Source organism: Eurytemora carolleeae, unplaced genomic scaffold (assembly GCF_000591075.1).
Source record: "Eurytemora carolleeae unplaced genomic scaffold, Eaff_2.0 scaffold260, whole genome shotgun sequence".
Classification (NCBI taxonomy): domain Eukaryota; kingdom Metazoa; phylum Arthropoda; class Copepoda; order Calanoida; family Temoridae; genus Eurytemora; species Eurytemora carolleeae.
Window position 1 is genome coordinate 170683 of NW_019396613.1, and position 15010 is coordinate 185692.

Below are 15010 nucleotides of genomic sequence, written 5' to 3' on the forward strand. Positions count from 1 at the left end.
CTTTCCAGGGGGGTAATACTTACACTGGAGGGATTCAGTTATCCGTCCTAGGGCTTTATAATTCCACTGGAGGGATTCAGATATCCTTCCTGGGGGTTTTATTATTCCACTGGAGGGATTCAGTTATCCTTCCAAGGGGTTTATAATTCCACTGGAGGGATTCAGATATCTTTCCCGGGGGTCTATAATTCCACTGGAGGGATTCAGTTATCCTTCCAAATGGTTTATAATTCCACTGGAGGGATTCAGTTATCCTTCCAAGAGGTTTATAATTCCACTGGAGGGATTCAGTTATCCTTCCACGGGGTTTATAATTCTACTGGAGGGATTCAGATATCCTTCCTGGGGGTTTATAATTCCACTGGAGGGATTCAGATAAATTATAAACCCCTAGGAAGGATATCTGAATCCCTCCAGTGGAATTATAAACCCCCTGGAAAGATATATGAATCCCGCCAATGCAATTATAAACCCACAGGAAGGATATCTGAATCCCTCCAGTGGAATTATAAACTCATAGGACGGATATCTGACTCCCTCCAGTGGAATTATAACCCCCCAGGAAGGATATCTGAATCCATCCAGTGGAATTATAAACCCCCAGGAAGGATAACTGAATCCCTCCAGTGGAATGTAAATCACCCTGCGTAACGTTTCAAATTGTAAAAAGCATTTTTTGAAACCCCTCCAGTGCAAATAAAATCCCTCCGGTGGTCTCCAGTAGAATCGAAATCTTACTACGAACTTCTTTGAGTCCTTTTAAGGCGCTCTAGTAACTATTTTACTTCCAACCACCATACTCAAATAAAAATTATTTGCAGATTTTTTGCAGATTTTCCTGATTTAAATGGCGAATATTTAAAACTCGTAAATGTCAATCATCCATAAAACTTTTCAGCCTTTAGGGCCGTCATGAGAATATAATCAATTTATTAGATAACAGCAAACAGACGAGCAAAAGATATTTTTAAATATTTGATATGTGAAATATTTTATAACAAAAACTTACTTATTCATTTGAAAATCAGATTAAATTCCTGTAAAATGTTGGAGAGGTCTTTTTTAATAGCAGGTACGGTGTGTAAAAGTATAAAAGTAAAGATACCAAGACTTTGATCAACATCACAATTTAGAGTGCACCATAGAAAACAATATTTTTTTTATTAATTTCTTTTAAAATTTAAAATATTCAATACTGCAACACTATTAAAATAATTTATTAAACATTTTTATTTATATTTTATAAAAACTTTTTTTCAAAAATTGTTAAATAAACATTAAAAATTTAATATTATCTCTTATAATATATTTGTTTAGTTACTAGGAGAGATGTTAGAACTAGGACTTGAAAGGTGAAGTTTTTATAAGAAAATGAAGATACTGTACGTTTACTCTTTTCAATCCTTTGCAACCTGTAGCAATTTTTTTATAGATTCTGCTTGCCCAGACATAATTTTATATCTTATAACTGTTCAATGATTAACCGATCAAAAGTCCATTTTGTTATATAATCATGAAATGTTGATTTCAACTGAAAAGAAAATTTAAAACAACATAAATCGAACAAAAACTAGTTCACTTCTTCAACTATATTAACATAAAAAACTTTATCTACATATTTCCTAAATACGGGAAAAAAGTCTTTTTTGTTTTGAATAAAAATGAACTCATTTCTGAACACCTGTGTTGATAAAAACTATCACTGTAGCTCGATGTGGATTTAATTCCAATTTATTCTTAATACACCTACTTTCATTATTTTATACTTTGTATTGTAGATATTTGCTTTGCATTTTGAAATTGATAATTTATATGTTCATTATATTTAAAATATTTAGAAACTGTTTTACAGAATAAATAATTTAATATATTTCAGTGCAGGAGAAGATCTGTTAATTCAGAAACCAAGAAGTAATCTTCAGCTAATTGACAGAAGTAAACACAAGCCATACTCTTTCCCACAGGTACAGTACAGACTAGATGCATACCATATACAGGTACAGTGCAGACTAGATGCACACCTATACAGGTACAGTGCAGACTAGATGCACACCTATACAGGTACAGTGCAGACTAGATGCACACCTATACAGGTACAGTGCAGACTAGATACACACGTATACAGGTACAGTGCAGACTAGATGAACACCTATACAGGTACAGTAACAGACTAGATGCACATCTATACAGGTACAGTGCAGACTAGATGCACACCTATACAGGTACAGTGCAGACTAGATGCACACCTGCAATACAACTGTGGAATTGGAAGACGACTTTTAATCTCAAAAGTCATGACCATGAGATGCAGCAATTTTGAAGAGTACTTGGGCTCACACTCCCACGCAGAAAATTGCGAATTCATGTTTTTTTTATTTTTTAAGGATTGTTATGGATATCCATGTCCTAATAAGAAGACCAATGTTCCCAACTCTTACTTGTCTGGAATTAACAAGGAAAATGCGCCAAGAACACAACTACCGTTAGATGGGTTGCAGGGGAACAGAAATCAGCTGATCATTGGAATGGAAGGAAATCAGCTGTTCGGCACTAATGGCGCCAATTTACAGAAAAGTTGGAATGATTTGAGTAACATGTCCACAGCATTAACTATTAATTTCATAGCCATGTTTGCAGGTTAGTTATAAACAAAAAGATTTTGATTCGAGAACTATTTTTATTTCCTGTACTAAAATTTCTTGTTAAGTAGCTTTCTTCAGTTCTAGGAATCCTTATAATAATTCAAGTTCTCCTGTTCTAGGAATCCTATAATTATTAATGTTCTCCTGTTCTAGGAATCCTATAATCATTCATGTTCTCCTGTTCTAGGAATCCTACAATTATTCATGTTCTCCTGTTCTAGGAATCCATATAATTATTCAAGTTCTCCTGTTCTAGGAATACTTTTACTTATTCCTGTTCTCCTTTTCTAGAAATACTTGTACTTATTTTTGTTGTCCTGTTCTAGGAATAATTGTGCTTATTCCTGTTCTCCTGTTCTAGGAATACTTGTACTTATTCCTGTTCTCCTGTTCTAGGAATACTTGTATTTATTCCTGTTCTAGGAATACTTGTACTTATTCCTGTTCTGCTGGTCTATGAATACTTGTACTTATTCCTGTTCTGCTGGTCTATGAATACTTGTACTTATTCCTGTTCTGCTGTTCTATGAATACTTGTACTTATTCCTGTTCTGCTGTTCTAGGAATACTTCTACTTATTCCTGTTCTCCTGTTCTAGGAATCCTTATAATTATTCCTGTTCTGCTGTTCTATGAATACTTGTACTTATTCCTGTTCTGCTGTTCTAGGAATACTTGTACTTATTCCTGTTCTGTTGTTCTAGGAATACTTGTAATTATTCCTGTTGTCCTGTTTTAGGAATCCTTGTAATTATTTCTGTTTTGCTGTTCTAGGAATCCTTGTACTAATTCCTGTTCATCTGTTCTAGGAATCAATGCAGTGCTTATTTATGTTCTCCTGTTCTAGTAATCCTTGAACTAATTCCTGTTCTTCTGTTCTAGGAATCCTTGCAGTATTTTTTTATTTTCTCCTGTTCTAGAAAAACCTGTACTAGTTCAGTAATTCCTGTTCTCCTGTTCTAGGAATCCTTGTGCTAATTCCTATTCTCCTCTTCTAGGAATCCTTTTTCTAATTCCTATTCTCCTGTTCTAGGAATCATTGCAATTCTAATTCCTGTTTTCCTCTTCAGGAATCCCTGAACTAACTCCTGTTCTTCTGTTCTAGGAATCCTTGCAGTACTTAACCATGTTCTCCTGTTCTAGGAATACCTGTACTAATTCAGTAATTCCTGTTCTCCTGTTCTAGGAATCCCTGTATTAATTCCTATTCTCCTGTTCTAGGTATCCTTGTTCTAATTCCTGTTCTGGATTTCCTGCTTCCATCTCGGCCTGTTGATACCGGGAGAGACTATTTCTTGAACAAAATACAGGAAAATATCTTTTTTAATAAAAATAAAAACAGGGATTGCTGGTTAAAGGTTGATAGAATCAATAAATTTAAAACTTGGCAAAATATTCCTTTCCATTTTATTTTTATCGGAGACCGAATGTAAAGAATTTGAGCCGCGTCTAGTTCCACTTGATCGAAATTGAATTCAGTGTTTCGAGATTTGAGCCGGCGCTCAATTAGAACCGGTTTTTGGGTTCAGCCTCGGGTGAAGCTATATTCTTGTCTCATGGACTAATTTAAAAGATTTCCTTTAAACTTAAAAACTAAAAACTCCACAAAACACTCAAAACCAAAAATCTTGATGACAAATTAAAAAAAGAGATGTTAACTGTGAATAGGACAGTATCGCAAGAGCAACGATTAATATCAAACCAAAACCTTCAAACCATCATCGCTAGACAACTTGACAACTAGAAAAATAGAGTAGTCTTCGTATATATCAATACAATGAAGACTAATTTTTATCTTAATTTGTCAATGAACAGCTTCTCTTGTTTCCTTGTAAACTTATATTGTGTCTATTATTTGCTTCTAGTTTTTTATTTTGTTTGAAATATATGAATTTAATATTTTGAATTAATGAATTATGTAAATTGAACCTTTAGGAAGTGTTTATCCTTTATAAAGATTGATAAAACAGCCTTAACCCCTTAATTCTTAAGTGTTCGGAGACATAGATTATTCACTAAAACGTGTCTCATCTTTGTATGTATAAATAACGTTGATATATTGATTTTCACAATCAAGATAAAAGTTGTTACATTATCTACATAATAAATGAAGACATTCGTATATATATATATATATTGTCTATAGCCGGCCAAACGGCTTAACCGAATGGGCTGAAATTTTTCGTTAACAATCATGGGTGGCCGGGGGGTGTTATAGGCTAAAAAAATCGAAATGTTTTTCAACATTTTTTTATTCTACCTCTCCCCCTCCGTCTACATAAATTAGATAAAATAGCCCGAATAGGAAAAGGTTAATAATGTCCACTGAATATCAAGTTCAGCCACTGAAGGTTTTGCTATATATCCAACTAGGGATTCCAATCGGAATTCCGTTGCGCAGAATTGCGCGCAATGGTTGCTTCCGCTTGCGCCATTTCATTGCGCGGAATTGCGATAAAATTGCGAAAAAGGAAGCAATTGAATATTCGCGGAATTGCGTGCAACTAACTGTTCGACTTTCAAATTTATGCAGCAGATACAATAATGGAAATATCTCTGTAGATTTTAAAATAATCGAGGCCCAAGTTTCACAATTGTTTCAACAGTTTTCAAATTTTTTAGTTTCCATTAATTTTCTATTTAATTAAAAATCTAAAATGATACATTTTTATTCGTTATCATTGGATGAACATTAAAATGGAAATTTTTTTTCGTTAAAATTGTAAGGTTCGTTTAATCAAAATTAGATATTTTGCTACAGTGAGAACCAGAAAACTATGGAACTGAAGGACAACATAGCAAAAAACATTAAGTAGTATCTTATTATATCACTTATTCAGTTACATTGGTCTGCTTGAGTCTAAAATGTCGTCTTCCTATGTCAGAGTTTTCTGGTCATCATGCTGCAAATGAATATTATAACAAAAGATTAACTTTATTTCAATTTTCTTAGCATTTGAGACTGAAATGTTAGTGCAGTTTAGTTTAGTGTGTGCCACTACCAAAGTTTAAATTGAAATTTTTGTTTTTGAAAGGAATTCAATAATTAATTGCATTTATTGCGTGCCATAAGACTTAAATTTAAAAGTATCAAAAAGTTGAAACACAAACGTAATTCCATTGCGTTTATTGCGCGCAATTATTACGGAATTGCGCGCAAGGGCTCGTAATAGCGCACAAGTAAAATCCACTTGCCTTGAAAACACTATATCCAACACTAACTTTCCGAAGTTGGAAACTTTAGAATTTAATCCAGATTGCTTCATCCAATGTGAACACTTTCCCAATTTTCCATGCTTAATCGTTTGTCACAAACTCAAAACTTTTCCTACCTATATCTTTGCAATCCAATTATGTAAATTTTAATATTTCAAACTATGAAATATCAAAGGTTTACGACATTGGGTTGCAAAGATAAAGGGATTAGAATATCAGAGTTTGCGGCAAAGACTCAAATCCTTTCCCGGTTTCTCTAATTGGCTTTTTCGGTTTCTCTAAACGCCATTCGATTGGTTGAGTTATATATACTTTTGTGGATACATACTTAAGATTAAATTAATCGGGAGATTAACAAAAAAGAGAAAATCAAGAATTGATCTCGATATTAACAATTCTAAGGTTTTCAGCTCTTGATCAATTCGTTTAAAAGCAGTATACATCGAGCTATAGTGCATCCCAACGGAGAACAATGAAATCGCCATTTTACCTTTTCATTTCAATGTTATTTTCAATGATTTACACTTTAATTCACACTTTTTATATTGGCTATGTTATAATTTTTATCATTCCAATCAAAGTATTATCCAGAGTATCGTGTTTATAGTTTGTTTTAAAGCGATACAGGAACTCTCATGACTTGGTTTTTAGACCAAGTAGAATAACTAAGAGTTCTTGAGAAAAATTTGATATCTATAATTCACATATGTTTTTAATTTATAACCTAGGTTTATGTGTAGAATTAAATTAAATGAATAAAAAAAAAACATTAACATATATTTAAGGTTAAATGATAATAAGAAAATAGTGTATACACTAGAAATAATGGTTACTTCCTACCTCTCTAATGATATATGTCGTACTCTACTGGATTTTACTATCACGTCTGTATGTCTAGACCTGTACACTGAACAGTGTACAATACTGCACAATGAACAATACTGTCATCTATTGCACAGTGTACAATACTGCCATCTATTGTTCAGTGTACAATACTGCCATCTATTGTACAGTACAGTGTACCATAATGCCATCCATTGTACAATACTGCCATTTACCTTATAGTGTATTTACTATCTCCTGTGCATTGTACAGTACTGTCATACACAGTACAGTGTACAGTACTGCCATCTGCTGCATGTAAAGTGTACAGTACTGCCATCAGGTGCATGTACAGTGTACAGTACTGCAATCTGCTGCATGCACAGTGTACAGTACTGCCATCAGCTGCATGTACAGTGTACAGTACTGCTATCTGCTGCATGTACAGTGTACAGTACTGCCATCAGCTGCATGTACAGTGTACAGTACTGCTATCTGCTACATGTAAATTGCTGCAATCTGCTTCTTTTAATGCAGACCTACAGGGTGTCCCACGAAACATGACAGTTGGTGAATAGTTTTGAATGTCTTCTTCCATACACTGTATTAGATATTAAAGACTTTTTGCAGTTTATTTAGTTTTAAAAACTTCACTCAAATATGTTTTAATTAAAAATCCATATTAATATAATATGGATGCCATAAAATATTTATTATTATTCTCTATGGTAACAAACAACTTGAAATATTATGGAAGAAGACATTTTAAACTATTCGCCAACTGCCAATGTTTCGTGGGACACCCTGTAGCTTACAGATTTTCCAGTCGAACTAATTATCATAAACTTCTCCTGTTCTTGAGTTTGAGTTTAAATATATTCTATTTTTCTTCCAGAATACCCGCCAACTTGGTTTCATCAAACTCCTTCAGAGTCCGCTGAAATCAATATATTGTTTAAATAATGAATCCAATAATTAATTGTTTTAGAACCATTATTAAAAGAATTTGTTTTAAACTAATTTTTGGAGATCAATCAATTAAGCATCGGTAAATTTTTGTTATCATTAACTAGCATACGATTCTATGTATAATAAGGGTGATTGATTTGTGACTTTTCTTAGAAATCAGCTGACCGCCCACCAGAAGTTGCTGCGTTTTCAAGTAAAAAATTCAAAATCGTCCATACGGTTGTGAATTGACGATTTAATATCGTAAGCCCCCCCCCCAAAAAAAATGAAAATTTCATGTTATACATAATTTTCTTGAAAATTTTATGCTGAATTCAAATCTGAAAAGTGCTTCTATAAAAATGACAACTTTATGAGTCTGAGATAAAAAAAACTCATCGAAAACATTAAAAAAGTTTAAAAAACTTATTTTCGGACGTTATTTGGCGATAATTTCATTAATTTTAATATTTTGAAAACGCTTTATAGATGTACGTCTTTTTCCTATCTGTAATTTTAGGTCTACAACTAGAACTAGTATGCTTGTCCCCTCTTGTGACTTACAATGCGATGCCATCAAATATAAAAGCATTTTCTATTATATAAAAATAATTTTTTGAGATTTATAATGCTATAAGTATTTTAAGTTGATGTTAAACTAACCTTAGAGTTTCCGACAAATAAGTCAAATTCAGATCTAGATTGTTGCGTCATCAGACGCGTACGCGCATTTTGCGTAGAATCAGTTTCCATCCCACCAATCTTCCGCTCCCGTCGGAATACACCAGTTTGAGTACGGTACATCAAAATTCTAATAATAAGATAATAATAATAATAATAATGATAATAATAATAATAATAATAATAATAATAATAATAATAATAATATTCAATACTGCAACACTATTAAAATAATTTATTAAACATTTTTATTTATATTTTATAAAAACTTTTTTTCAAAAATTGTTAAATAAACATTAAAAATTTAATATTATCTCTTATAATATATTTGTTTAGTTACTAGGAGAGATGTTAGAACTAGGACTTGAAAGGTGAAGTTTTTATAAGAAAATGAAGATACTGTACGTTTACTCTTNAATAATAATAATAATAATAATAATAATAATAATAATAATAATAATAATAATAATAATAATAATAATAATAATAATAATAATAATAATAATAATAATAATAATAATAATAATAATAATAATAATAATAATAATAATAATAATAATAATAATAATAATAATAATAATAATAATAATAATAATAATAATAATAATAATAATAATAATAATAATAATAATAATAATAATAATAATAATAATAATAATAATAATAATAATAATAATAATAATAATAATAATAATAATAATAATAATAATAATAATAATAATAATAATAATAATAATAATAATAATAATAATAATAATAATAATAATAATAATAATAATAATAATAATAATAATAATAATAATAATAATAATAATAATAATAATAATAATAATAATAATAATAATAATAATAATAATAATAATAATAATAATAATAATAATAATAATAATAATAATAATAATAATAATAATAATAATAATAATAATAATAATAATAATAATAATAATAATAATAATAATAATAATAATAATAATTAAATCGTATTATAATACTAACCCTGTGAGAACAGTTAATACAATGATAGAAATAATAACAATGATAGCTGCCAACATTCCCTCAGACGCAATCAAGGAAATTTGGATGCAGCGACATGACTTGGACAGATCAAAAACATAGCCTTAATAAAAAATAGATTTAAAACCTCATAATTCATAGTTTTTACATACCTTAGTCTTCACCAAAACGTAATTTAAAGTTTCCCTTCATTTACAGTGTAGGATTCCCGATTCTCTACCATACCATTACAAGCTTTGTTTAAACAATAGTTCATAAGATGTCCATCATATTCTCTTTAAACATTGAATATGTTCAACAATAGTTCATAAGATGTCCATCATATTCTCTTTAAACATTGAATATGTTCAACAATAGTTCATAAGATGTACATCATATTCTCTTTAAAAATTGAATATGTTCAACAATAGTTCATAAGATGTCCATCATATTCTCTATGAACATTGATTATGTACAACAATAGCTTCCTCTTTAAATAAAATTGGCAGGACTACAGTGATTTACATTCCACTGGAGGGATTCAGATGTCCTTCCTGGAGGGTTATAATTGCACTGGAGGGATTCAGTTATCCTTCCTGGGGGTTTATAATTCCACTGGAGGGATTCAGATATCCTTCCTGGGGGGTTATAATTGCACTGGAGGGATTCATAATTCACATATTTAAAGCTATAAAAACGAAGAAATCTTAAATTCTTTGTAAGAGATAACGGTCTAGAGAGTATCCATTATATGGAAGGCCAATTGAAATTAGAACAGATTCTTTTCAAACTAAGATAACGTTTACCAAGTACCTGTAGAACAGTGCTGTAATGTATGCCTAGGACAGGAACAGGAACAAGAATATGGATCCCAGATCATATCTCGTTCCAAACAAGCAGTTCGTTCCTCGACATTTGTACAAACACATCTTAAACAAGAACTATTTTAGAAATAATGAAATTATTCTTTACATCTTCATCTGGACTTATTCTTATTCTTAATTTTTTTCTTATTAAAAATATTAAAAGAAATCGATATTTGTTTTTCAAATTTATAAACATGGGAATTAAAATAGCTAATTTTGGTCGAATTCTTTTAAATTAAAGTCTTATCTTTCTGTGCTTAAGCGTTGTGAAATATCCGGTATTGATGAAAAATTAAAAAAGTCCTTATTAACATCCATAAATAATAATCTTAGAAATTTACGATAAACTAATAAACTTGAGTAAAAATTACGTACTTCACACAGTGAGAATCTAAATTTTATTTATTAGCTTATGTTATACAATTCATGTCTAGCTACTCTTATACAATATATTCATGTCTAACTACTGTTATACGATATATTCTTGCCTAGTTACTGTTATACAATTCATGTCTAGTTACTGTTATACAATTCATGTATCGTTACTGTTATACAATTCATGCCTAGCTACTGTTATACAATTCATGTCTTAGTTACTGTTATACAATTCATGTCTAGCTACTGTTATACAATTCATGCCTAGTTACTGTTATACAATTCATGCCTAGTTACTGTTAACAATTCATGTCTTAGTTACTGTTATACAATTCATGTCTAGCTACTGTTATACAATTCATTTCTAGTTACTACTATACAATTCATGCCTAATTACTGTTATACAATTCATGTCTAGCTACTGTTATACAATTAATCTAGTTACCCCAAACAAATAGTTCTTAAAAATAACAACCCTAAAATATCCAACTGTGAAAATAAGCTTATCATGATGTGAACTCCTAGAAATACCTATCAACCACAGACTAGATATACACAGACTGCACATAAGCTCTAACTGGATAGGCTTAGCAGGCCTATAGCTGTCCCGGCACGACATGCTACACTTCCATGAAAGGTTTTTTGACTGACATCTAACGGCCAATTGTTGCATATTATACCAATTCAGGGGGTATCTCTCTGGTTTCAATCTAGGGATTCCTGCGCAAAATCTTATTCAATTATTCCCGGGCCCATTTATAAAATAGCGTTGTACTGTACCTGCAAGCTTGTGCGTTGTACTGTTGTACATCTGGTAAACAGTGTTCAGCCCGGATTCTGCAATCACATGTACAATCCTAAAATATGTACAATCTTGAAATATATACATTCATGAAAGATGTAAAGTCTATATGGTGATGACGACGTTTTCTTAAACTTTTTTATGTTAATAATGTTGTATTTTTAGGGTTAGAAATCATAAAAAAATCATAAAACAAAATATTTTCAGTTCTCCGCGTACTTTAATTTAAATAAACGTATTTTATAGAACACAAATTAACTAGTACAAATTCTGCTTGAAGCAAACAAACTAAACGGTTCAAGATATCCTGGGATTTATAAAATGTAATCTCTAACCTGATCCTCCTGAACCCAGGCCTGACTACAGACCACCTCGTGTTCTCCCTGAGGCCAGACGTCAAGGACTAACATTACCTCCATCTTGGTTAAAACTGAGGTGCGAGGCTGGCAGGTATGGTGAGGGAGGTTACACCCCCCACCACACCTTCCTACTACAGCATGGGAGGGAATAACCTTAATTAGAATAAGATACTAATAATAATAATGATAATATTGATAATGATAATGATAATAATAAAAATAATAATAATAATACTAATTATAATACTAAGAATACCTCTACTACATTACTTCTATTACTAAATATTGGTCTCAGATCAACAACCGTGTCACGTACTTGACAAGCTAGAAATAACAATAATGATAAAAATGATAATAATAAAAATAATAATAAATACAGTGAGGGGGTTCTTGCTTTTAGTTGCCGAGGCACTGAAAATCCTGTTTATTTGAGGTAAAAGACCGACTTTTAAGCAACTACAGCATGTTGTACGGTATGTGTAAAGCTACAGAAGACTAAACAGGAAAGCACACTGAATGAATCATCCCTTTCTATTAAAGGGAATGTTCGCGAAAAATGAAGGGGGTATAGGCTTAATGCGATAAAAGAGCGCTTTTGATAGCTACTAATCTTACTTCTATCTGTTGCGTCTATAAGGAGAAAATTGTTAAAGACGTCTCATACCGAATAACTGAGACCGTAAAAAAATCAATTTAATTTCAAACAAATCATTCAGATATTACAACCTATAGTTTATCGATTATCTTTCGCCACATTTGTATATAGTTTATATTTTAAAATATTATACAAATGTGGCGAAAGATGATCGATGACTATAGGTTGTAATATCTAAATGATTTTTTACGGTCTAAGTCGTATGTTGCAATTTTCTCAATTTGAATGGACGCCATGTTATTCGGTATGATATGTACGTCTTTAACAATTTTCTCCTTATAGACGCAACAGATAGAGTAGCGATCAAAAGCGCTTTTTTATCGCATTAAGCCTATACCCCCTTTCATTTTTCGCGAACACTTCCTTTAAGATATGGGCATCGTTTTTAAGAACGAACAACATTTATTGTGAATGATAGTGTCGTTCAGAAAAGAAACGAACGCTGAACAAATGACTTGGATTGTTCTGAGAAATTAAAAACGAACAATACAAATCGTCTAAACGAAGTTGAAAAAAACTATAACTTTTTTACTGAACGAGCGAATTTTTAAAAAGATTTTGTCAACGACGATAGTTTTTTACTGAATGAACGATTTATTTTAAACAAACTTTAAAATAAACAATTAATTTTTTACTGAACAAATGATTGTTGAGAAAACGATTGTTTGTATTAAACAAACAATTTTATTACCTGAACGTCTTTATTAGACGAATGATTTTACTGAACAATTGTTCACTGAGAAAACGAACGAAATAGATGGAAAGTGAACGATATTTTTGAAAAAAAAACAAAATCGATTTGTTTGAACGATTGAAAAATAAATGGATTGTTCACGAACGATGTACAAACCAAATAAAAAACGAACGCGCCCGTCTCTACTTTTAGTAAAATCAATATTCAGAATCTTGGCTAGAGCCCAAAACTTAAGACAGGGTATCTTTATAAAACCAGTTTTGGAACCCAGGGTTTACGAATGGGGTTAGGCAGTTTTTTGGATATTAATTTATTTTTGTTATGAAATATTATTTTATTTGGTTTCTTCATATTCTCCATTTTTTCGAATCTCTTAAATCAAAATTTACACAAATGTTAAGACCCCGAAAATGAAACTCGGAAGTTTTGTTCAACGATACTCAAATTTAAATCTCGGGCTTAGGGGAGGAATTGTTGCTGAAAATTTACCTGTGCTGATAACAAACCACATGATGCAATATTTAGCGTACGGCAAGTACTGCAATTATTTACCTGGCATATTATTCAAAATACGTTTCTGCTCCCTCCCAGTACATGATCTAGTATCTAGTCCTGTGTACTCACAGTACACTTCTGATATGTACATAAACACTACAATCACCATGTACAACTTCTTTTTGTACTTAAAGTTTAACTTTCTTTGCATGAGTGTACTAAGCATGTACTGTAGTGTATGTTGTGTACTGTACTGCATATTGTGTGAGAACCCTAAGGTTTGGTTGACAGTATTAAACTGAACTGAAGTCGGTAAACATCAAACATATATTGCACCCAGTAGTCTTATCTCAATGACGTCATCAAGGCCAGGCCCTGAAAAAATGTCTGAAACAAATATAAGAAAAATCTGAAAAATCAGAATTTGATTTGTGTCTTTTTGCCACAAAACTAAAATTTTCTAAAACCTTTAATCTTTGCAACCTTTTAGTGTTAACCTATGATATCTAAAACTTGAAATACATAAGCTCTACGACATTTGGTTGAAAAGATATACGAATTAAACTGTCAGAGTTTGTAGCAAAGACTCAATTCATTGATGCTGACTTTTCTTATGTTGTATATCCCAGAATTATAGTTACATGGGACAACTTTTTATCATTTCCTGCACTAAAGGATCTGTTTGATAACCGCGCATCGAATTTAAGATAAGCTTAGCATATTTTATTACGAAATAAGCTTTAGCTTTTCACACAGCAGGGAATTAAGGCTTGTACACAAACTCTGATTTTCTTATCAATGCATCCTTGCAACCCAATTTCAAGTTGGTTAGATCAAATAATCTATGTTTGAAATATCAAAGGTTTACATTATTAGATTGCAAAAGAGTTTGCGATTAGAAAATTTGAGTTTGTGGCAAAGTAAAAAATGCATACTTTTGTAGGCCACAAACAGTTTTGAATCTTGATATCGTCAAGAACATTTACATTCAAAAATGCTTATTGGTTAAAATAAGTTTATTAGTTACATGAACATAACAAAGTCAATCCTAAAAACGAATTTATAATTCGAAATAAGAATAAGTAACATTAATATCTAAAAGAATTATAGGTTATGAATAGAATTGTTTAGTAATTTTTCTTTAGTTAATTGATTTGATTATAGAATTGCTTTTGAAATTGAAATCAATATTGAAATTTTCTAATCATTTCTTTCTTCATCTTTTCCCTCTGCACTATACTACCAAATAGAATATAAGAGGTACGTATTCCTTATGCCTATCTATGGAGTAAAGAACCTTGAGGTTTAAAGTTCATTTTCAGAATTTCCAGATTTGTGTTTGTTTTAACATTCATGCGTTTCCTACAGAATAACATCAACTGCCGTTTCACTTAAAGGGAGTGTTCGCGAAAAATGAATGCAGCCTTATTTTCTAAATAGCTCCGAAGCGTTTTGTGGTCCAA

At 31.2% G+C, this 15010-nt stretch overlaps 2 protein-coding genes across 2 annotated transcripts; one reads left to right on the top strand and one right to left on the bottom strand.

The window, feature by feature from the left end:
• The first annotated feature begins 1321 nt into the window (after positions 1 to 1321).
• On the top strand, positions 1322 to 4547 carry LOC111706308 (uncharacterized). Its single transcript, XM_023479149.1, has 5 exons — positions 1322 to 1352; positions 1877 to 1964; positions 2385 to 2637; positions 3863 to 3951; positions 4310 to 4547. The coding sequence occupies exons 1-5, from the start codon at positions 1330 to 1332 to the stop codon at positions 4367 to 4369; spliced, it is 513 nt and encodes a 170-aa protein (XP_023334917.1). The 5' UTR covers positions 1322 to 1329; the 3' UTR covers positions 4370 to 4547.
• A 2820-nt stretch (positions 4548 to 7367) lies between these two features.
• Positions 7368 to 13954, bottom strand: LOC111706322 (uncharacterized). Its single transcript, XM_023479170.1, has 8 exons — positions 13605 to 13954; positions 11960 to 12027; positions 11680 to 11856; positions 11323 to 11399; positions 10115 to 10230; positions 9305 to 9425; positions 8291 to 8438; positions 7368 to 7616 (listed from the first exon to the last, which is right to left on the bottom strand). Exons 1-8 carry the CDS (start codon positions 13804 to 13806, stop codon positions 7560 to 7562), a joined length of 966 nt encoding a protein of 321 aa, XP_023334938.1. The 5' UTR covers positions 13807 to 13954; the 3' UTR covers positions 7368 to 7559.
• Positions 13955 to 15010: the final 1056 nt, after the last annotated feature.